The sequence below is a fragment of the Dipteris shenzhenensis genome, chromosome 32 (assembly GCF_047967505.1).
Source record: "Dipteris shenzhenensis isolate YYH24624 ecotype China chromosome 32, Dip_SZ_1.0, whole genome shotgun sequence".
Classification (NCBI taxonomy): domain Eukaryota; kingdom Viridiplantae; phylum Streptophyta; class Polypodiopsida; order Gleicheniales; family Dipteridaceae; genus Dipteris; species Dipteris shenzhenensis.
In genome coordinates, this window is record NC_141627.1 from 43,383,558 (window position 1) to 43,406,629 (window position 23,072).

Here is a 23,072-nt window from a genome sequence, read left to right on the forward strand (position 1 = left end):
GAGGCATTTAGGCATCCAAACCACTGGCAAACTGAGCTCAAGGCTATGACATGCATCCACACTGTCCTTAGGCCTTCCACAGGATCACCTTGGCCTTTGGGTGCTCCCTAGAACCTGTTGGAGTCCTGAAAGGACTGCACACAATACGGATGCATTGCAAAAAGCTGCAAAGCAAGAAAGAACAAGGAAAAACTGAACCTGGAACCAACTCCCGCTGTCTGTGGCAGAGGGGCGAGCTCCTTCCTCGCACCTATCCTCTGTCCACGCTTCCCGCAGGGTGCAGTAAGTGTCTTCCAGCAATCAGGAGAAGAGAGAAATGAAGGTAGAGAGCGGAGGGTGAACAAGAAAGAGCTACAGAGGAAAGATGGTTCACAGATCTGCCCCGAAATGATTGCCTCCGGATCTGTGCATGAGTCCTCCTAAGAGAAGGTGCCAAAAGCAGCAGAGAAAGTTCCTCCGGCAGCCTGCACTGGTCCAAAACAGCTCCAGAAGCCACCGCCCACCACGCAGCCAAAAACATGTGCACAAAGGTCCAGCACAGCAAAAGACAACCCCGGGCACCTGCTGGAGGTAGCTGAACACATCTGTACGGATTCCATTCAGCCGTACGGACGTCCGTACCGTCCGTACGAAAATTTTTAAAAGTTCAGAAATGACTTCTGGCACTTCCTAGAAATGTGTACTAGCCTTGGAACAGTCAAAACAGAGTTAAAACGGCTTAAAACGGTTGAAAACATGCTTGAAACAGCTCAAACAGCTCAAAAACTGCACAAGAATAACTGAAAACGTCCAACACCTCTAGGAGAGTGAGGGGAGAGAGATGGAAGGTGGGGGAAGGGCATGCATACACATGCATGACAAATGGCATCTCCTCCTTGCCATTTGCCCCTTCGTTAGAGTCCTAACCCCCATACCAAGGACAACGTTGGTTATCCTTGGGCCCAACTTTTAGACCCCTCTTTTAAAGCCTTTGCCTTGCCCCTAGGACCTAGTGGTGCACCTAGACTTTGCCCTTAGGAACTTCTAAGAAGTGTGCACTTCCTAGCCAGTCTTCGCGGCCAAACCATTACAACACTTAACCATGGTTAACCTTGGGTTAAGCGTAGGTTGAGTTACGAAGATAGTTTACATCACTTTTCATGTCCTCGTAACAGTGTACCAAATGCGGAAAGTATTTTTTCATCGAGGACGCTGATACCTAAAGAGGGAAGGAATGTTATGCTCAAGCCGAGATAACATGACCTCGGAAGGGTCGATGGACATTTTCCTTTAGAGGACCATCTGTTGTATTTTATTTTATAGCGCTTTAAGTATATGGTTAAAGGAATCAATGTCAAGGTCCTTGGTGAGGGCAAATTGGCATTGACTATATGCTTCTAAGGTTAGGAGCCTAGGTGCACCAAAATAGGTAATTGCCGAGGGGCAAACGGAATTAATTGATACTCCAAGAGAGGGGTAAATGGTACACCTAAGGATTGCCCTAGGATTGTGAGATGTGGCATATAGAACCATCTAGGGAGTTATGGGCTTTGTGTACAACATGCAGGTGAATTAACGTGGGATTTTAAATTGAGCTTGCTTTCACGAAGGTTGGTTGGGAGGAACAAAGTAGTGTCATCGCCCGGTGATTTGCTTGGAACTGTGATGTTTGTTCGTTTCAATGGTTCCATCTCTAATGATCCGAGACATCAAGGAATAGTTTATTTAAAGATGGGTGGCCTCTGAAACTTTCTCCTTACCACGCTATGACTTGCGTGGACCTTCCACTTCCTTGAGCCATGAAGAAGAAATATCAGTCAACTCCACAGTCTTGAAGGGTCTCAATCAGCAACTTGGGTACCTTCTAAGACCCCGACCCTCCCCTACCTCCTGAGGGGATAGATCGTCATCTAGTTCACTGTTTGGATCATCTATTGGCACTATCATCATAATCATCAGCAAGCTCACCAAGAATAAGAGGCTCATCAAACACTGAGGATGGTATTTGTTTGTCACAGACGACATCTCTGCTAAGTACAATCTCTCCTCCAGGATCATACAACCAATACCTTGTCGATTAAGAGTTATACCCAACAAAGGTCATCTTGGTGATTCCCCCTACTTCTTGGGAACATGGACGTAGGCATCACAGCCAAAAGAGAGACATCATGTTTCCTTGCAAAGTAGGCTTCAAAACAGTCACCATAGAAACAGCAATCGTTGGAGAGCAATTGAGAATGTGGACTGCCGTTGCTGTAGCTTCTACTCAAAAAAACGGGAAACTTCTTGATGTGCCAAATAGTCTCAGATATCTCCACTACTATCTTGTTCTTCCTCTCGATTACTATGGCTTCAAGGCAAAACCTGTGTTTGCAAACTCTGTCCGAATGACCTTCTCTGCACAAAACCCTTCAAATGCTTGTAAACAAAACTCACCACCCTTATCAGCCCTAAGGCTTTCACGGCCAACCCAAATTCATTCTCCACGAGAGCGCACCATTCTTGGAGCTGGGAATATGCCACGACCTTCTGAGCCAGGAAGTAGACCCACATGAACCTGCTGAAATCATTGACCAACAATATGAAGTACAGAGCAGCGCCAAGGCTCGGGGTCATCATGGGTCCACAGAGATCAATAGGAACCATCTCAAAGGGTCTAGAAGCCCACCTCGGAGCCTGCTTCAAAAAGGTCTCTCGATGTTGCTTCCCTCGTAAACATGAGCTGAAGATGTTTGCTGCCCACATCTGGTAACCCAAGAACCATCTGTTAGAAAAGAGAGTGTGAGCTAGAGAGCTGAACGTAGTCCTTGCAATAGAAGAAGTGAGTAATACAAGAAGTGAAGAAGCCCACCTCGGAGCCTGCTTCAAAAAGGTCTCTCGATGTTGCTTCCCTCGTAAACATGAGCTGCAGATGTTTTTGCTGCCCACATCTGGTAACCCAAGAACCATCTGTTAGAAAAGAGAGTGTGAGCTAGAGAGCTGAACGTAGTCCTTGCAATAGAAGAAGTGAGTAATACAAGAAGTGGGATAGGTTTTGTCTAAGTGACAAAACCTTATCCTTCACTAACCGTAGTTAGTGAACTAACTGTGGTTAGGGGAAGAAACCTCTAAAAAGAGGGAAAAGTGCCCCTAACCTACTTATTACATTACATTGGTCACTGCTAGAATATAATAATAATTCTAACACCCCCCTGCAGTGCCAATGTCATGTACAAGGAAATGATCAATCACCAAAAGGAGATAAGTTCAGGGCACTGCGAAATGCCTCAAACTTTTCACGTGGAAGTGCTTTGGTAAAGATGTCTGCAACATTGTCATGTGATGACACATAGATCATATTGATCTCTCCTGCATGCAACTTCTCTCTAACATAGTGATAGTGAGCCTCAATGTGCTTCATGCAAGCATGAAACACAGGATTCTTTGCCACTGCTATAGCACTCTGACTATCAGTGAGAATCGGAGAAGGACCCTCCAATGAAAGATGAAGATCAGCAAACAAACCACGCAGCCAAACACATTCAACTGTCGCTGTGAAAGCTACCCTGTACTCAGCTTCACATGAGGAGGTAGCCACTGTAGATTGTTTCTTGCTCAACCAAGAAATGCAAGCATGTCCTAGAAAGAAACAATTCCCACTAGTGGACTGCCTAGTATCATAGTCTCCAGCCCAATCTGAGTCACTGTAAGCATGCATCTGCAAGTCACCCCCCCTGGGAAACATCAAGCCAAAAGACTTTGTACCTCGCAAGTAACGAAAGATGCGTTTTACAGCCTGCCAATGCATAATCTTTGGGGGCTGTGCATATACCTGCTCACCTGAGAAACTCAAAACGGAATATCAGGTCGTGTATTGCAAAGATAAATGAGGCATCCAACAGCCACGCTATAGAGTGTGATATCAATTGATTCACCTGCATCATGCATTGTAGGCTTCAGCCCCGGCTCCATGGAAGTGGACATAGGCTTGCAATCATGCATGTTGACTCTGTCCAAGAGTTTTTGAACATACTTGGACTGAGACATAACAATGCCACGTTTCTCTTGAATAAACTGGATCCCCAAAAAGAAATGTAACAAGCCCAAGTCTGACATATCAAATGTAGCTTTCAATTGGACTTTGAAATCTGCAATTACTTCCTCATTCGATCCGGTGAGCAGCATGTCATCTACATAAAGAATGATGACCAAAATATCCCCCCCATCCTTCTTGATGTAGAGGGTGCTCTCAGTTGGACTATTGTGCAGCCCCTTGCTGGTCAGAAAAGCATCAATTTTGGCATACCATGCACGTGGGGCTTGTTTCAGCCCATACAAAGCTTTATTGAGCTTGCATACCTGAAGTGCATTTCCTGGAATTTCAAAGCCCGGAGGTTGTTTGACATAAACCTCTTCCCACAAGTCTCCATTAAGGAAAGCTGTTTTAATGTCCAACTGATGAACATTCCATTCAAAATTTGCAGCCATGGCTATAACTGACCTGATGGTGGTCATCCTGGATGTAGGAGCAAAAGTCTCCTCATAATCTATGCCCTTTTTCTGAGCATATCCTTTTGCAACCAGCCTTGCCTTGTACCGATCAATGGACCCATCTGGCCTTCTTTTGACTTTGAAAACCCACCATGTACCTATGGCATTCTTACCTGGTGGCAAATCCACCACATCCCAAGTCTGATTTTTATGAATGGACTGCAACTCATCGTGCATGGCATTCATCCAATGCACATTATCTTTTGCTTCTTCAAATGTCTCAGGCTCCTCCTCATCAAGAAGAGTACCTGCATAAGCTGATTCAACTGAATGAGCTCCCTCCATGTGCCTTACTGCACTACGAGTTCTGCCAAGCAATGGAGCTTCAAGCCTACTCTCCCTGAGAGTCTGAAGTAACCAATGCGGGACTGTTTTGGCTGCGTGTATCCTTGAATTTCTTGCCTGACAACTTCATCCATACCCTGAGGTTGTACCAATTCAGCTCGGGGCTGAAGCTGTACTTGTGGAGCTAGCGGAGGTTGCTGTAAATTCTGAGTTTCAGCAGGGGAACCAAATGCTATAGGAAGCATCCCCTCAAACACATCATCTGAAGAGGACGGAATCTGAAATTCAGCATTTGTATGTGCAGAGTTTTCAGAGAATATGACATCTCTACTGACAAAAATCTTACGTGTAGCAGGATTGTAGAGATGATAGCCTTTGCTTTGTGAACTATATCCCACAAAAATGCATTTTAGTGCCTTATCTAACAACTTGTGTTTGAACTCCACAGGCAAAAAAGAAATACCTGTCTGATGTATTTCATGTCCCGAACATCACCAAAAACCTAGTTTCTGTTGGTCAAATGGTTGAGCAGGGCTTGTAGGTCAGATTTAATCCTCATGGATGCTTTGTTGAGGATATGAAAAATAACGGTCGCTTGATATCAAAAGGAAAGAAGAAGGACAGGATGTTTATGTTGGATGCGGACATGCTTGAATTGAGTGCAGCAATGTTTGCACATGGGACCGGTGTAGTTGCAGATATTGATATCTGGCATAAACGCATTGGTCATGTTAATATACAGCGACTTAAATCAATGCAAGCCTAAAATATTGTTGCAGGATTGCCTAAATTCAAGGTTGCAGAAATGCATAAGGTTTGTGAAGCCAGTTAATTTGGAAAACAGGCAAGGAAACCATTTCCACAACCAAAAACTTTGAAGTGGTCCACTGAAGGCTTTCTGTCATCCTGCTTCAACATGTATCCACTTGCTTGGCACTATTTCTTTTTGTTTTTCAATAGTATGCTTATTAAGAAATGAAATGTTTGCCTACTGTTTAGTTACGGACAATGGGGACTAGGTCTAGCATTTGAGGGTGGACCCCCTTGCTTGGGGTTATGGGCATTAGTGACCCACAAAACCGACCTAGGAACCATTCAAGAGAATGTTCCCTGAGCTTTGGGTGTGGGCCTGGCAGCATGCCAAGAGTAATGGAGATACAAGATAAGACGACAAACAAATGAGCTCAGTATGGCTCAGTTATGACCTTAGAGTACGTCAATAGATAGTCTAAGCTGTTAGGAACCCGTGGGTGCGATCAGAATTAAATTTTGACAACTTTGAAATTTTAGGGTTTTTGGGAGTGACGTGGCAGCTGACACGTGGTAGACTGCCACATGGAATCTGAGCTGGCAGGTCAGTCCACCTGTCCCACACATGTGGCAGCATGCATGGCAAGTGGCAGGGCATGCAGGCCAAGTGTTTGGCCCCAAATCTGGTAGATTTGGGGCAGGTTGTGGGCTGTCCTCTTTGGGACTGCAGCCCACCAAAAATCTGGGACAAGTGTCCACCTTCCACTCTAGGCCTAGGGGGGGGGCTGAGCCTATAAAAGAAGGCCTCTCCCCTTCATTCCACACATGAAAATTTCGTCACTTTTCTTCTCCCTCCTTTTGGATGATGCAGCAGAACCTCTCCAGCTCCTTGGGTGCAGCCAGCTTCTCCCCAGGCCATTCTCTCACCTCAGCAGCACTTTCTCTCTCTACAACAACACATTCTCTCTCTACAGTTCCAGCCCCTCCTCTCCAGAAATCTGCCCCCTCTCAGCTCTTCTGGAACAGCAGCAGCATCCTCTCTCCTTCACCTAGCCTGGAGCAGCCACAGCCCCTTTCTCTCTCCTGCTGCAGTCTTTCTCTCTCTACTGCAAAATTTCTCTCTCTACTGTTCCAGCCCATTTCCCTTGCAGAAATCTGCCTTTCTGTGCACCTCTGGAACAGTAGCAGCTCCTCTCTTACATCTCCTCCCTTGGGATCAGCATTGGCACTCTCTCTCTACAGCTATCACTCCATAAAAGCTTTCTCTCTCTAGCCTACAGGCTGTTTTTCTAAGCTGTTCTCATTCCAGCCCCATTTCCACACTCTCCTCACCCAAGGTAGCTTCAGAGGCATCAAGGACTTCATCTACAAAAGGGTCAAGTCACGAAGGGAGCCTGTCTTGTCAAGTTTATCTCATTTACAGCACTATTTCATGTTGTTTCTACTATCTTCCTAGAAACTAGTGTTTGTCTCTAATGTTGGATGTAAGTGGTGATTGCTGCAGGCTTCTTCCTTGTGGATTGGGCAAGCCAGGAGTTGAAACCTGAGCTTGGAGTCCTTTTTTTTGTTGTCTACCTTGTACATATGCTCTTGAGTCTTGTATCTAGGTCCTAGGTTTTCACTGAGTTCATCAGTTTGGAAGGTGCATTGCACCTTGGTCTTGTATCTCCATTTTCAAGAATAAAGTGAGCGTGGATAAGGGGGGGGGGGCCCGTCTTGGCCCCTCAATCATATTGCATTTTCCAATGATGTCACTTTGTGTTTAAGCTGTATAAGTCTTAATTCCAGCTTAATTGCAAACTCTGAAGTTCAAGTATATGTGTTTGGCAACTCGCAATCATCTCATTCAAATGCCTCTGCAAAATCCGTTGTCTGAATTGATAGAAGCACCGAGTAGTTTACACTTTCTCCCATGCCATGCCTCATAGGGAGTGATTGTCTTCAGAGCCTTTGTAGGAGCCCGATTTAAAATATAGTTGGCACACATGAGGCCTTCCAGCCAAAACTTGTGAGGCAACTTCTTACTTGTGAGCATGCATCTATCCATTTCCATGGCGGTGCAATTCTTCCGCTCAGCTTTGCCATTCTGTTGAGGTGTAATCCTCACTGTAAGCTGATGCATAATGCCTTTTTCTTTCACAAATGTCTCAAATTCATGAGACATATACTCCCCCCCTCGATCTGTGCGAAGTGTCTGCACCTTGAGTCCTGTCTCATTTTCAACCATAGCCACAAAGTGTTTGAAATGCATAAACACTTCTGATTTTTCCTTGAGATCATAGACCGAAGTGTAGTTGGTAAAGTCATCTATGAATGTAACAAAATAGAGATAACCCACAAAAGCAGGTGTCCTCATGGGACCGCAGACATCACTGTGAATAAGCTGCAATTTTCTTGTAGCTTTCACTGCACCATCCTTCTTGAAGGGAAGCCTATGCATTTTGCCAAGAATGCAACCTTCACATGCATGAGGAGGAGGCAACTCCAAAGGAGGTAATGCATCAACCATATCATGCCTCTGAAGTGTCATTAAGCTGTCATAGCTCATGTGCCCATACCTGGCATGCCATAACTCCGCATTCTGCATCGTAGCAGTGGAGGTGCTAACTGATAATGCAAGATGGGATCTTTTTTCATATAGATCAAGCTGAAAAAGACCCCGATACAAAGTGCCAGACAACATCAAAGCATAGCCATTTTCTTTGACTCTGACTGCACACTTGTCATCATATAAAACAACTTGAAATCCTCCTCTATTGAGTGAGGACACTGAAAGCAAATTCTTCTTTATACCTGGCACATAGAGTACATCTGAAATCTGTGCCATCAGTGGATGTGACATTATTCTCACTCCTCCATATGTGTATGGGAAAGTTCTCGCTTCAGATAGGAAACTCTGGCATCGTTCCTTGCTGCAAACACTCTCTCAAGTATTACCCAAGCTGCCATAGATGTCTTGCATGACCGAATATGAGGTATAATGAACCTCTTGACAAAAAGAGAAATTACTGAAAGAGAAATTACTGAAAGAGCTTGTGCATCTCTAGAGTCCCATCTTTTCTGCTCTACTGTGGGAGCTCCTGGAGCGGCTGCTCCAATCACCTGTGCTGTATTTGTACCTCTACCCCTGCCTCCAGCTGTAAGAGTGACAGGTATAGGTGGTGTATCTGGTCTTTCTTCACCTCCATTGACATAATCCCAAAGATTTCTCCCAACCAAGATATTGCAAACCATGAAACTCCACAAGGAGTAGTTGGTGCCATCCAACTTATCCTCTTGTGTGAGAACCCCAAACACCTCATTTGAGTTGTTCTGAGCCATTTTCACCAGATAATCTCAGAAAAAAAATACAGCAAACGGACCAGGTGAAATCCCTTCCTGGGATATAAAATGCACAAGTAAAATCTGCAAAGAATAATATGCCCATAGTGACAAATACTGTCACAGCCTGTCAAAGGCTCAAAATGCACCACACTGCTCTGCTCAATGCCCCAAAAATCTGCAAATAGAATCTGCAAAAAGTGGCAAAAGTCTGCAATTTGACTCGTACTGAGTCCAAAACTGTTTGCAAACTTCCAAAATGCCCTTTTACCCGCAAAATTGCAACCCAAATGCAAAAGCCCCAATTTCTTGTGGGAAATTGCATACAAAAGAGGGCAAATGGTCCGAAAGTCCCAAATGTTGCACAAATTGCACTCTGCCTGTAAAAGCCCCAAATTTCACTGTAAAATTGCAGTGTAATTGCAAAAGCCCCAATTTCTTGGACAACCTGCAACCCAACTGCAATGTCTGCCCACAAATACAGAATGCCCCAAATTCTCTGCAAGATCTAAGCCAAACAATGGCTATCTGCAAACAATGCCTGCCAAAAAACCAACTGCTAGAGTACCTGCTAGAATAAAACTTGCACAGAAGTGCGGATGCCAACGAAAAGTACAAGAGCTTGCAAAATGTACGGATATCCATACTGTGCACGGATTTGCAACAACCTGTACGGATGGTAGCTGTACGGAGTACTGACAACCAGCGTAGTCAGGTACGGAATGGTGACACGTAGTACGGACGCTTGTGTACGGATGTCTGTGTACGGATGTACGGCGCGCTGACGAGCTAATCGATGGTACGGACGATGTGCGAGATGTACAGTTCGCACGTGTGAAATGCAAACAGTACGGATGACCGTACTGTTGTATGGTAGTCGTACAACGAAGGTACGATGCAAGAGCGACGGTACGGAATGTACGGAATGGCGGCGCAAGTATGACGGTGCAAGAGCTGTACGGGTGTACGACAAGTGTACGGGCTGTACGGAATCAATCCTTACAGATTGTACGGATGGACTGTACAGGCTGGAGCTTGCGGGAGCAGGGGCCACAGGTCACCTCGAGGGGCTCCAGTGATAGAAGAGAGTGCTGAAAACTTGTAGAGGCCATTATCCAACGAACCACTGCACACCACCTGGCCGGTTGCTTTATCCATGGCCTCGACATACCCCACATCAAACGAGACAGTTGTGCCAAGTTTGCATGTCTCATAGACTTATAGCAAATTAAAACCAAGAGAAAGAACAAACAATACCTAAGAGGAGTATTTATCTATTGCATATATATAAAAGAGTATCATTCCAAATATACTTTTATGAATATATTGATACATTTTCTTTAAGCAATCATGAGCCATTTTAAACCATCGCCTTAATTAATCAAAATCCGAGGAGGGTGCCATCCAAATAATCACGAGCCATTTCAAACCATCACCTTAATTAATCAAAATCCAAGGAGGGTGCCATCCAAATAATCATGAGCCATTTTTAAGCAAAGTAGCCAAATGCCACGGACCTTCAAATTGTCACCCTCGGTGATCATGAAGTATCCTGTTGAGGATGGGCACATGTTTCGAGAAGCTCCATTATCCAGAATCCAGGTCCTTGAATCTTATGCCTAAAGGTACCTCTCCAACGGTTGATGTCAGAGAGTGGAGAATTTCAAGATGAACAAAATCTAAAGCAATAGCTGCAGACGAGGAACCAGGGCCCTTGCTAGATGTCCTCTACGAGCACTTCCTCCAATAGTGACCTTTCTAGCCATAGTGATTCCAGGTACGCTCCGCCTTGAGTGCTTCCTTCTCTGCATCAGTCTTCTTGTTAGAAGAGGTCCGTCACCCTCGGTTTCTTCCTTTATTCTGCAAGGCTGCCAAAGCCTCTGAGTCCCGCCTTGTGAAGGGCACTGAAAGTGCTCCTCCCGGTCTAGCATCATAGGCACCAAGTGAGAGTATTCATCCTCCCACTAGTGATCAAAGATGAATCAAATGTTGGATATTGGGAAGAGAAATGGGCCAGCAAAGTAATGGCCATGTCCTCTGATGGAATCTCCTGTCCTACCTGAAGGATCTCTTGTTAAAGCTCCTGGAGCTTGTTGATGGGTTCCTGCATGGTAGATGGCTTTGCAAGATCCAACACTCTCATTTGGACTTCAAGCGAGACTCTCTTCATTGGAGAAGTTCTGTTGTACATGGACGCCAAAGGCTCCCAAATCCCTTTGGCCAACGTCATGTGCTTAACATGATTGATGCTCTGAGGAGTGCAATTCAAGAAAATAAAGGAACATACCTGTGCATCGGTCCACTAGAAAGGTTAGTAACGTTGGGATCTTGACCTCGTTCTCAGCCATTTCGGGTGGCAAAGAGAGAATAGAAGGGGACTGCGGAAACAAGAGAAAAGGAAGCCTGGAAAAGTCGATGAAGAGGCTGTTCTGCCTTGCTGCATACAGCAACTTCACATTTTTGCATCCACACCCTGAAAACACCTTCTCCACGAACTGAAACCCCCTCAAACTGGTAGCACCTTGCTCCTACACACACTTACATTCCACGCCTCTGAAATCCTCAATTCAAATCCGTACAGCAGCGAAAACCTCCGCACAGTTTGCTGGCTCCAATCGGCCCTCCACGCCGTAGATCTTTGAGCCTTGCAGCTCTAATACCATGTGAGAGTGCAGCGGAGTGCGGACAGCAATGAAGAGCACATACACATCAAACTGAAAATGCGAAAGGAAAGAGAGAGATGCTGCCCCAAAACTCAGGAAAAATACCCTCTTCTGCTGGGCAAAATCCTCCAAGACAAGATGATAAAGACGGTAGAGGGGGGGCCTATATATAGCCCCTCACCCCCTACAACTGGTCTGCTTCTGCAGGCTGACCTGGACAAACCTACAGGGTCGGTATCTAACGCAACCTTGGGTTGGGTCTGGCCAGGGTTACCCAACCAAGTGAGTGTAACAAGGAGAAACTTGAAAGCCTACTCACTACTACCTGTACTGATTGAATAATGCACTCACAGCACAAGTGCAACTGTGGAGTGAGTGTGAGAGTCTAAGGGAGGAAAATACAATGGGCCCCGAATAGGGGAAGTCCTGCCCAAAGGGCTGAATACAAGTGTAATAATTGAAAGGACTAAGTACTGTATGGAGGGGATGAACTGTCACTACAAAAGAGGAATGGAAATATTGTATGGAGGGACTAAACCCTCACTGCTAAACTAAATGCTGATGGAGGAAGGGGACTGCTCTGCAGCAGAACCCTAACTGCTGTTGTCCAGACTGAACCCGGTCCAGATGATGACTTGAAGAGGATGGCGAGAAGAAAGCTGATCTGCTGCTCCTGTCCTGACCTATTCCTGGCTGATCCCCTGCTAGTGGCTGAAGTGGTGAGGCCCCAGACCTGGACTGAAAGTGGGATGATAAATGAGGGCCAAGGGGCTGCCCTTTGATAGGCCCCTTGGGCCCTGAAATTGGCTGACCAGGGCTGGTCTTCCAACGACTAGACCCCTACCCCTACCCCTACCCAACTGACCCGCCTGGATCTGCGCCTGCTGGAACCCCCAATTGCCACGTGCCAGTCCCTAGACCCTGCTGACATAGCGCTACAGTCCGGCACCTATTATTGACATGACCCATTGATTGCACCTAGCTACGTGTATTCTGATGTGGAGCCTACGTGGTGGCAGTCCACGTGGATGCTTGCGTAACAGGCTCTCAAAACCACTTCGCAAAGCCAAAGTGACTTTTCCAAAGGTTCCTCCAAGGTCTCTGCACACTCGGATGCAAGTAAAGTCACCCACAAAGCTTTCTGTAACACCGTTTCTTCTTCTCCTCTGTTCTCCCCTACCTAATCACGGGAGTAGCACCTTCATATTCCTCCCAGCCAACTCTGCCAAGACTGCTAAGCAAGAGAGAGACGGAGCTGTACAAAAATCACGTAAAAATCCGCATCCTTATCTTCTCTCACTAGCCTTGACAGACCCCAAATCCCTAGATAGATCTAGATGCCACATGTCATCCATATAGGGCCTTCCTAATGCAACATTTCACCCCTCTCTTGGGATGCATTTAATTCCTTGCCCCTAGGCACAATCTTTGCACTAGGCCCTTGGTCTCAGATCTATCTAGTCTGGTGCTATCAGCCCTCACCTAGGACCTTGACATTAATCCCTCCCGATCATTTACATAAAGCGCAAACACACATATTACAAAGATAGATCCTATAAGGGAAATGTCGACTGATTCTTCCGAGGTCATGCTACCTCGGCTAGAGCGTAACATTCCTTCCCTCTTCAGACATCAGCGTCCTCGATGATAAAGTCTGGGAACACTCTCCGCAACTGATATACGGATTCCCAAGTAGCTTCGGATAGAGGCTGACCATGCCATGCAACCAACACCGTGGGTATCTTCCGATTTCGTATTTGCATTGTTCCTCGGTCCAGGATTCTTGTTGGTTTGCGCCTTGCAATATCCACTATCTCCTGAAACAAAACCACACCTTCGATTAGTGAGTCACCAGTATGTAAAATTTTCTTTAAACGTGAAACATGAAAAACCGGGTGCACCTTACACCCCTGTGGCAATTCTAATTTATAGGCTACACTGCCTATTCTTTTCAGAATTAACCACGGCCCACAGTATCGAGGTGATAACTTAGCACACTCTCCTGAAGTCAACGACTTCGAGTGCGAAGGAATTCTGAGAAAAACTTTTTCTCCTTCTTCAAATACTCTTATAGACCGATTTTCATCCGCATACACCTTGGCTCTATCCATAGCCTGGCGGATGTTAGCTCTCGCAAGTGCTAGCATCTCCCGCATCTGAACTACAAAGTTCGCGGCACTAGGCACTTTCTGAGGTACTCCAACTATAGTCGGATTGGCTGGTCTATAACCATAGTTCAGTTCAAACGGACTGAACCCAGTAGATGAATGTTTTCTATCATTGTAGGCAAACTCCAACAATGGCAACCACTTGTCCCATGTATGTTGCCTCAATGACACATATGCCCTCAGCATATCCTCTAAAGTCTGGTTGACTCTCTCCGTCTGACCATCCGTCTCAGGATGATCCCCACTACTCATTCCCAACTCAGTCCTTAGTGTCTCAAATACCGCTGTCCAAAAGTGACCGGTAAACCTGACATCTCTGTCTGACACTATGGATCTAGGCAATCCATGCAGACGAAATATATGTCTAATAAACAAATCCGCTACTTGCGGGGCACTAATAGACTCTCTAGTCGGAATGAAGTGAGCCATCTTGGTTAGACGATCAACCACCACAAGGATAGAATTATACCCTCCTTGTGTTGCAGGTAACCCTACAATAAAGTCCATGGAAATGCTCTCCCACTTACTTAGTGGTATTTCCAAGGGCTGTAAAAGTCCGGGTGGCTTCACCCGCTCGGCCTTACTTACTTGACACGAGAAACACCGTGTCACATATTCATGAATATGCTTTTTCATCTTTGGCCAAAAGAAATCTCGCTTCACGAGATCATATGTCTTCTCGACACCTGGATGTCCCGCACACGGGCTATCATGGCATTGTCGAATGACTCTCTGCCTGAGATCATTCTGACCAGGTACTACAACCTTGCCATTTCTAACTAGCATACCATCCCTTATGTATATCTTGCATAAGTTTGGCCCTTTCTGGATGCCAGGTCATCCTTTTCATTTTCCCCGGGTTTTAACACATGAGCTTTAGGCCATAAGCTCTGGACAAACTCGTCCACCTTCTGAGTTTCTCTGATCTCGGTCATTAGAGCGCTCTCTAATACCGTGAAACTCAGATTGTGCATAATGCGAGACAACGCATCAGCAACCTTATTGTCTTTTCCTCTTCGGTACCGAATCGTTAAATTAAACTCCTGCATGAGCTCTGCCCACCTAGCTTGGCGGCCCCTCAAGTCAGGTTGTTTACAAAAATGTTTCAGAGTATCATGATCTACATCCACATAAAACTCTGAACCATACAGATAATGCCTCCATGTTTTCAAAGCATGGATAACTGCATACAACTCCAATTCATGAGTTGGCCAATTCCTTTGAGAGGGAGAAAGCTTCTTGCTTTCAAAGGCTACTGGCCTTCCCTCTTGAAGGAGGACTGCTCCTACCGCAATGCCACTTGCATCGGTTTCTAGGAACAACGGTTTCTGGGGATCAACTATTTTTAACACCGGTCCTGAGACCACAGCTTGTTTTATGGTGTTAAAACTTTCCTGTTGATTCTGTCCCCAAATAAAAGGTACTTTATCTGAGGTCAGATCAGTCAATGGCGATACTATTTCGGAATATCCTTTGATATGCCTTCTATAAAACTGGACAAATCCCAAGAATGATCGCAACACGCGGTCAGACTCTGAGGGATTGGCCAAGTTAGTATCGCAGCCACTTTCTTCGGATCCATTTCTACCCCCTGTGGAGTAATTATGAACCCTATATACTCAAGCCTAATCATACACAGTATAGTTTTCTTTTTATTCACATAAAGACTGGCTTTCCTCAAAGTACTGAACACTATCCTTAAGTGTTCACGATGCTCAGTAATACTTTTACTGAATATCAAGATATCGTCAATAAAATGTACTACGAACTTTCCGATATACGGACGTAGTAAATCGTTCATAAGCATGACGAAGGTCGCTGGAGCATTGGTAAGTCCGAAGGGCATCACCAAAAACTCATAATGACCAAACCTGCTTCTAAAAGCGGTTTTATGCACATCCTCGGCTCTAATCCGGATCTGATGATAGCCGCACTTAAGATCTATCTTGCTGAAAATCACGGCTCCATGTAATGCATCTAGCAAATCATCAATCCGAGCCATCGGATACCTGTGCTTAACAGTGATATTATTCAATGCTCTGTAATCTATACAGAGGCGAAACGTATCATCCTTTTTCCTCTTTAATATCACTGGTGAAGCAAAAGGTGAGAAACTTGGTTGAATCTGCCCCAACTTGAGGTATTCTTCCAGTTGCCTACGCACCTCCGCTTCTTCAGTAAAACTCATTCTATAGGTCTATTTACAAGTTCTGCCCCCGGGATCAGTTCAATCTTATGCTGAACTTTCCGCTCTGGAGGTAACCCATAAGGTAGTTCATCCCTAAAGCATTCAGAGAACTCCTCTGTTATAAGATTAGCCAGCTTGGCCATCTCATCACTTTGCGTAACATCAGTGCTAGTCGAAGAATCATTCACCGACTCTACCGATGTGGTGCAAAGGTATAAAAACTCTACTTGAGCCTTTCTGATTTCCATTACGGAAACCAACGGTCCCTGAGGTATATCTTTTCCACCTCGCAAGACATAAAGCACATCATTCATCTTGAATTGATATACGTGCTTTTTCCAATCAATGGCTGGATTCTTCCTAGAATGCCACGCCATTCCCAGGGCTATATCCGCATGAGCAAGCTTGGTTATTTCAAAATCAAGCTTCTCAGTATAGTCCTGAATCTGAAGCTCCAACTGGGTAACCCTTTGGTCCCATACTTCAGTTGAACTTCCATCAGCCATCCTGACTGTATACGCATAGTCAGATGGACTTGTCTTTAATTTCAGCCTCTTCACGAGCTTGGAGTTAATCACATTGTGAGTTGACGCTGAGTCAAACAACACAATGACATCATGACTGGCCACTTGCCCTTTCATTTTGATTAACTCCGTATCATTGAAGGCTGTATACCCCGTTGCTGCGGGCTTAGATAGGATGTTATCAGGTGCACTCGTCACTAACTTAGTAATAGACACACAGAACAAACAAGGTACTAACCTCTGAGAAGATCCCGCTAGCTGAATCTGCATCTCTTCCGCTCTGGGACTTCCCTGCATCTCCACGTCGCACTCTGAGATCACCATCTCAGCCATCCGACGATCTTTATTACGTGGACAATCTCTCCACTGATGAGGTTGAAGGCAACCAAAGCATAAGCCTTCTCTCCTCGCTTTTTCCCTTTGTTCCGGGTTCAAGGGAGACTTAGACCAAGCCCGGGCTGCCATTGGAGTTACTTTTCTCTTCACTCCAATGGTGGTACTTGGTTTAGGAGTTTCAGCCGGCCTCGCCTGCTTGGCTTGACCACTCGGCTGCGAACCACTCCCTCTACTAGTCCACTTCTTCTTAAACCCAGATTTCTTCGGATACCCATACAGGGTTCCGACCTGTGCAAACCCACTTGGCTTGCTGCCCTTGGCATCCTCGTAGTTCAAGGCTATAGCTATTGCATCATCTAGCGTGTTCGCGTACTTAGCCCGAACTTCCATTTTTATTCGATCATTCAATCCAAATATGAAATCTTTCACTTGGATTGATTGAGGCAGGGGTTCGTCAACCTTCATTACACTCTCTCGAAACTTATCAGTGTATTCTGCCACTGATAAATTTCTCTGACGCAGGTTCCTATATTGATCCCAAGCTCGGGATGCCTCGTCAGGAGGTAAGAAGTGTTTCCTGAACTCTCTTTTAAACCCCTCCCAGGTAGTGGATGCTATACCGTCTTTTTGTTGTTTAATCCACCACCGATCCGCAGCCTCACTAAACATATGGGTGGCCTCGCGGATCTTTTTGATGTCATTTCTGATCTCACAAATGGCGAACGCCTCGTCCCATTTGTGTAGCCAGGTCTCAATGACATCGGAGCTACGGTCGTTCATCCGACCAGAATACTTTTCCGGTCTGTAATTAGCAATATTTGGCACTTTAGCCTTCCTAGGCTCGACCGTATGGACACTAGACTCCGGTTCCATTGGAGCCTTTCCCTTCTCCTCTCGAGAAGGTCTCGCAGACATACTCTGTAGTACTCTCCTAAGTTCGGACTGCCCTGCATTGGCTTGTAACTGCTGTGCTAACAACTGTTGCAAGGCATCTTCCAGCAATGCAATCCTGCCAGATAACGTATGAGCTACTGGGCGCGATCCCTGCTGGGTCGGCCGGACTCCTGATTCACCAGGGTCCCTCCTGGAAGCCCCTTCTTCTGCTTCCATTTAGTTCAATAGGTGTTTTGTTTTGGGTTTTTTTTTTTTTTTTTTTTTTTTTTTTTTTTTTTATAACACCCTTAGAACACTGTAATCACAAACTGACACTCTGAACACAATTCCCTATACTAGGGAATTCCTGCAATCCCACCTTCACACCGATCACGTATTTAATACAGGCATGTATCACATATGGCGCTTTTCCCTGTACTAGGGAAATTCCTGCAATCTAATTCTAACTGAAACACACAGGCATAAGCTGTTCAAGCATAATTTGTTCTTGCTATACCAATCGCTAACCATAAAAGTCTAACTGCTTCTGACAAAACAGGGATTAAGGAAAACCAAAAGGGAAAATAGATAAAAGGCTCCCTGGAATTCGAATCCTGCTGCTTGCAGCCTGCACGTACGGCCTGCTATCAGCTCTCGTAAATCATCCGTACTCTGACTGTATACGCGCCAGAGAAGCAGTCGACTGCTGTTACCAACAGCTCTCCACGGGTTTCCCTATGCACCGATTAGCCTCCCGCAAGGTCACCTCAACAACTAACGATGCCTTCTACCAACGACCTTCGTCAACGAACCTCCGTCAGGTCCGATCAACTCTCCACATACTGTTCAGTGGTCGAAGACCTTCGTCAACGAACCTCCGTCAGGTCCGATCAACTCTCCACGTACTGTTCGGTGGTCGAAGACCTTCGTCAACGAACCTCCGTCAGGTCCGGTGATACCAACTGTTTCCGTCGATGACGATCTCCACCCTAGACTAGGACCTGCGCTAACGATCTACTCTCCAGCTAACCCCTCGAACTGCCTTCGTCAAAAGGGTGCTGCACATCGACGTCACGATCGACGCGTTCCGTAAATCCACCACCTACGGGACCCCAGTCTGAAATCTGTTCATTCGTCGATTCGTAGGGCCCCACGTCCAGCCCATCGACATGCGCTGCCCACAGGTCTACGCTCCACTCCTTTCCCCTACACAGCCTAAGCTCTGATACCAACTGTAACACCGTTTCTTCTTCTCCTCTGTTCTCCCCTGCCTAATCACGGGAGTAGCACCTTCATATTCCTCCCAGCCAACTCTGCCAAGACTGCTAAGCAAGAGAGAGACGGAGCTGTACAAAAATCACGTAAAAATCCGCATCCTTATCTTCTCTCACTAGCCTTGACAGACCCCAAATCCCTAGATAGTTCTAGATGCCACATGTCATCCATATAGGGCCTTCCTAATGCAACATTTCACCCCTCTCTTGGGATGCATTTAATTCCTTGCCCCTAGGCACAATCTTTGCACTAGGCCCTTGGTCTCAGATCTATCTAGTCTGGTGCTATCAGCCCTCACCTAGGACCTTGACATTAATCCCTCCCGATCATTTACATAAAGCGCAAACACACATATTACAAAGATAGATCCTATAAGGGAAATGTCGACTGATTCTTCCGAGGTCATGCTACCTCGGCTAGAGCGTAACACTTTCCACAGAGCTTCTCCTTCCTCCCACAGAGCTGCTGAGCTTCCAAGCATTCACGCACGCTCAGCTAGATCACCCGGGCTCTGATACCAGTTGAGAGTGCTCTCAACGGAAGCAAGAACGGAAGAGGGAGAAAGAAACGGAGAGCCACACAAGTTTTGGTGGGTGTAGAACCACCCTAATCTTCTTTTTCATTCATTTATATATGTGTTTGAGTATTGTACATAACCGGGGTAAAGGCACAGTGACCTTTAACCCCCACAACACAGAGACCCTGGTCTTTGGCAAAACCTTGGATGACAACTAACAGGAATCGACCAGCAGGAGCTCAAGGGCAGGCACAGCGATCCATTAGTTTGCCTTGTTGATGACTAATTTCACAGGACGGCCAGATGTATATTACATGCATTAAGCAATTAAACCTTGTCTGGATTTTTTCTTTTAAAACCTAATGTGGGAAGAACTGACCCTAATACATGAGGGAGATGTTCTAGGCCTACCCCAACACACAAAAGCTGGGAAAACAAAGCCAGACACCACCAGAGAACTGTACACTAGAGTATAGCAATTAGAGTAGCGGAAGGGAACACTATGACTCCTCGTAATTCAACAGGGATCTCCTGAGGATGTCTCGATGAAGGAATGATGCAGCAGGTCATGGCTGAGTCTGTAGCTCCTGCTGCAGCCTACCTCAGTTCACATCGCAGCAAGCTGAAACATTGCATAAAAAGGGTAGATAGGAGGCTGCACCACCGCATGTAAACCAGCTATACAAGAGCTCCATCTTAGCAAGCAGAACCACCTTAGAAAGGCATCGCAATAGAGCCTGCTTATCCCTGTCTGACATCAGCAACACGGAGGATTGAAAGCTGGGGTGCAAACTGGCTAAAGCAGCAACAAATGGCACCAACCTAGCTGATATCTTTCATTGATATCAAGATCTCACACTCTATAAGTGAGATGTCCTAAGGAGTTTTTCTTCAAATACAGGCATTTGTGCATAGGCAAGATAGACAAGACAGGTAAAACTGGCAGTGTTATAAAGCCAGTGCCCAACCCGTATTATGATGCCAATGCTTGAAAGATATAAGGCTTTGTGCACTGGTATGATCCTCGCCACTCCTCTGGTTCTGTTTCTAATATCCTCAGTCTTTTGTCTGTCCATGAAAGAATGCAGAAAGCCAACAGCAAGGGAGCTTATGGTTTTAAATTCTGATACAATTGTTGGACAGCAACTTGCATGCTACACTCTATCAACAAAACCAATTGTTATAATCTGGCCATGTGGGAATCCATAAAATGGGGGCATAAATTGGTTCAGATAGGCGTGCTGAGGCAGCACATTTCTCTACCGCAGGACTCAGAGGGGTGGGTTGTTGGTTGACCCTAAGCCTATGACTGACCTGACCAGCCCTAAGCCTCTATCTTTAGAGGGGTGGGTTGTTGGTTGACCCTAAGCCTATGACTGACCTGACCAACCCAGGCTCGGCAAATACTCCTCCCGATAAGACGCCACAACTGGATGTCGTTACATTTGATGAGTTCCGGAACACCATAGGGTCTATCTATCGTGCCTCACCGTGGAACCTGCCTCTTCCTGTTCTCTCTGATTTCTAGCGGGCAATGCAGCTTACTGCTAGCCGTGTTAAAGATGGCGTTGGGCAGGCCCTAAACCAATATGTCCCCAAACAAACAACAATGACTGCAAAAACTCGTACTAACTTAAGAAACAACGAATTCTTATCTGCACAGCAGAATGGTGCAGAATGTAAAGTGTCGAGCCCACAAAAAAAACGACTCATCAGACAGACTTGAACCATCCCAAAACTCGTCCATATCAGAATTGATACATTATGCCTTTCCGCTGCACAACGCAGAATGGAACTCCAACAAACCTACGCAGTCACCAGTCAAAATAGGTATCTACATTTGCGAGTGGACTAGGTAAACCGAAGCATAAAGCAATAAAACAGAGAAAGGAAACCCGATGGCTTACACAGTTTTCACTAGACCGTTGACACAGCTCACACCCGGCCAGTGGCATGGAGTTACGTCTTTGGCGTTCCACCTTGAGAAAATCCCGTGAGGATCAGTTTGAATTCGCATTTTCAATTTGAGAAGGGCTGAACCTGTTAAAGGGAAATTATCAATGAACTTGTTCCTTTGAAGGCAATAACTCGTAGCGCTTGATTATGTTATCTAACATCAAGGGATAATCAAATCCTGTTTAGCTCAACGATGCTTAATCCCGTCGCATGGGAGGAATTACCATCTCGCGAAATCGTCGAACATAGTGGCAAGGATACAATCCAGAGAACCGCAAGGAACATGCAGGTGGAAACCTGCATTCTCCAGCTTCCTCTGCTCCTGCTAGCCAGTGATCCGTACTGCATTACATAAGACAACACGGCACCATAATCCAACACCAATAAGGTGCCTTGTCGTCAGCAGCAAAAAGATTTTTACCGGCGCAATCCCAAGTATATGGATGCAATCTCCAATATTGTATAAGATAGCTTGCATGCTGCCACGGCGCTCAAACGATGACGTATGCCCGTTCCATCAATATTTTGAACCACGTATAAGTTCCACCGCAAGGTATTTCGTTTCATCCGAGGCTATGGATAGATCGCAGGATTCGTTTTGAGTCACCCATAAATGAACGTAAGATGATCGTCTTAAGAAGTAGCGCCTTGTGACGTTTCTGGGCAATTCTGCAGGACCACGATCAAACACAGAATGACGATTCGCATCGATGAAAGGAAGCTTGCATTGGAGGATCTGACTCGAAAAATCCCGTTGAGGAGTAAAGCGCTCGTTGCTTCCCTTTTTCGTCTCCAAAACAAGGAAAAGCAATGCAAGCGGAGACGCGAATTAAGCTTCCCGTTTTGGTTTCATTTCCATCCGAGCTTGGAAGGAAAGCTGATGGAATGGAGGCGCCGCCACTTTGCACGTCCGCACATCCCATTTTAGCGTATCTATCAATGCCCCCCATTTTCCTTCCTTTATTCCCCCGCCTTTTCTACTTTAAATGGCAAGTCCATGCCTCTACATCCAACCTAAACCCACAAGTCACCACCCAACCAACACATTCCCACACCCCCCCCATAAAAGTCAAAGGCTTGCCAAATGATTCCAAGGCTAAAGTTTTACTCCAAGCATCGCCCCATCTCACTCACAAAGATAATTCCTAGTACATCCCAACTTAGCTTGTCAACACCACTTTCCGAGGAATTCCCATGTCCCCTTGATATGGGACTCATCACTTGTGGAGGAAGTATCATAATGGATTTGGTATGTTTTGAGGACCCTTAGGTGTATATTGTTTCCTAGGACCCCACAAGAGGTGGTTCATCTATCGATACCAAATTTAAAGCATGATTGAAAACCAGTCAAAATATTTGGATCTCTTAATAATATATCTTTATTGATTTGAATATTTTGTTCTCATGACTAGATGAGGTGACAGTGCATTGCTCATGGCACTCTTAAAGGCTTCACAACAACCAAGACTTGTCAACCACTACAAAGTATTTATACAACATGTCAAGGAGCATAATGAAGTAGAAAGACAATGACTATGCCCTTGACTTCCAACTAAGGGTCTTTACAAACCAAGCCCCCACCCGCCCAAGCCTCTATTTTTTACCTTTTTGGGCAGGGATCATTATACACCGCTCAAGCCGTTACAAAGTATGTGTCAAGGTATCGTACACTCAAGCCCCACCAACCTTGATGCAATAGATCTTTTC

The 23,072-nt window shown here is 45.6% G+C and overlaps 1 protein-coding gene across 3 annotated transcripts in view; it reads right to left on the minus strand.

Moving 5' to 3' along the window:
* The window catches only part of LOC147880796 (putative LRR receptor-like serine/threonine-protein kinase At1g63430), a 93,290-nt gene extending 71,055 nt beyond the window's left edge, over nt 1-22,235 (minus strand). For all 3 annotated transcript variants that reach the window (XM_087371078.1, XM_087371079.1, XM_087371077.1), the window contains exons 1-2: nt 21,590-22,235; nt 21,317-21,449 (exon numbers count right to left, since the gene is read on the minus strand). In XM_087371078.1, the coding sequence (XP_087227204.1) occupies nt 21,317-21,449; nt 21,590-21,713 (257 nt within the window). In that variant the 5' untranslated portion in view covers nt 21,714-22,235. The remainder of the gene's footprint in view (nt 1-21,316; nt 21,450-21,589) is intronic.
* Between the last annotated feature and the right edge of the window lie 837 nt (nt 22,236-23,072).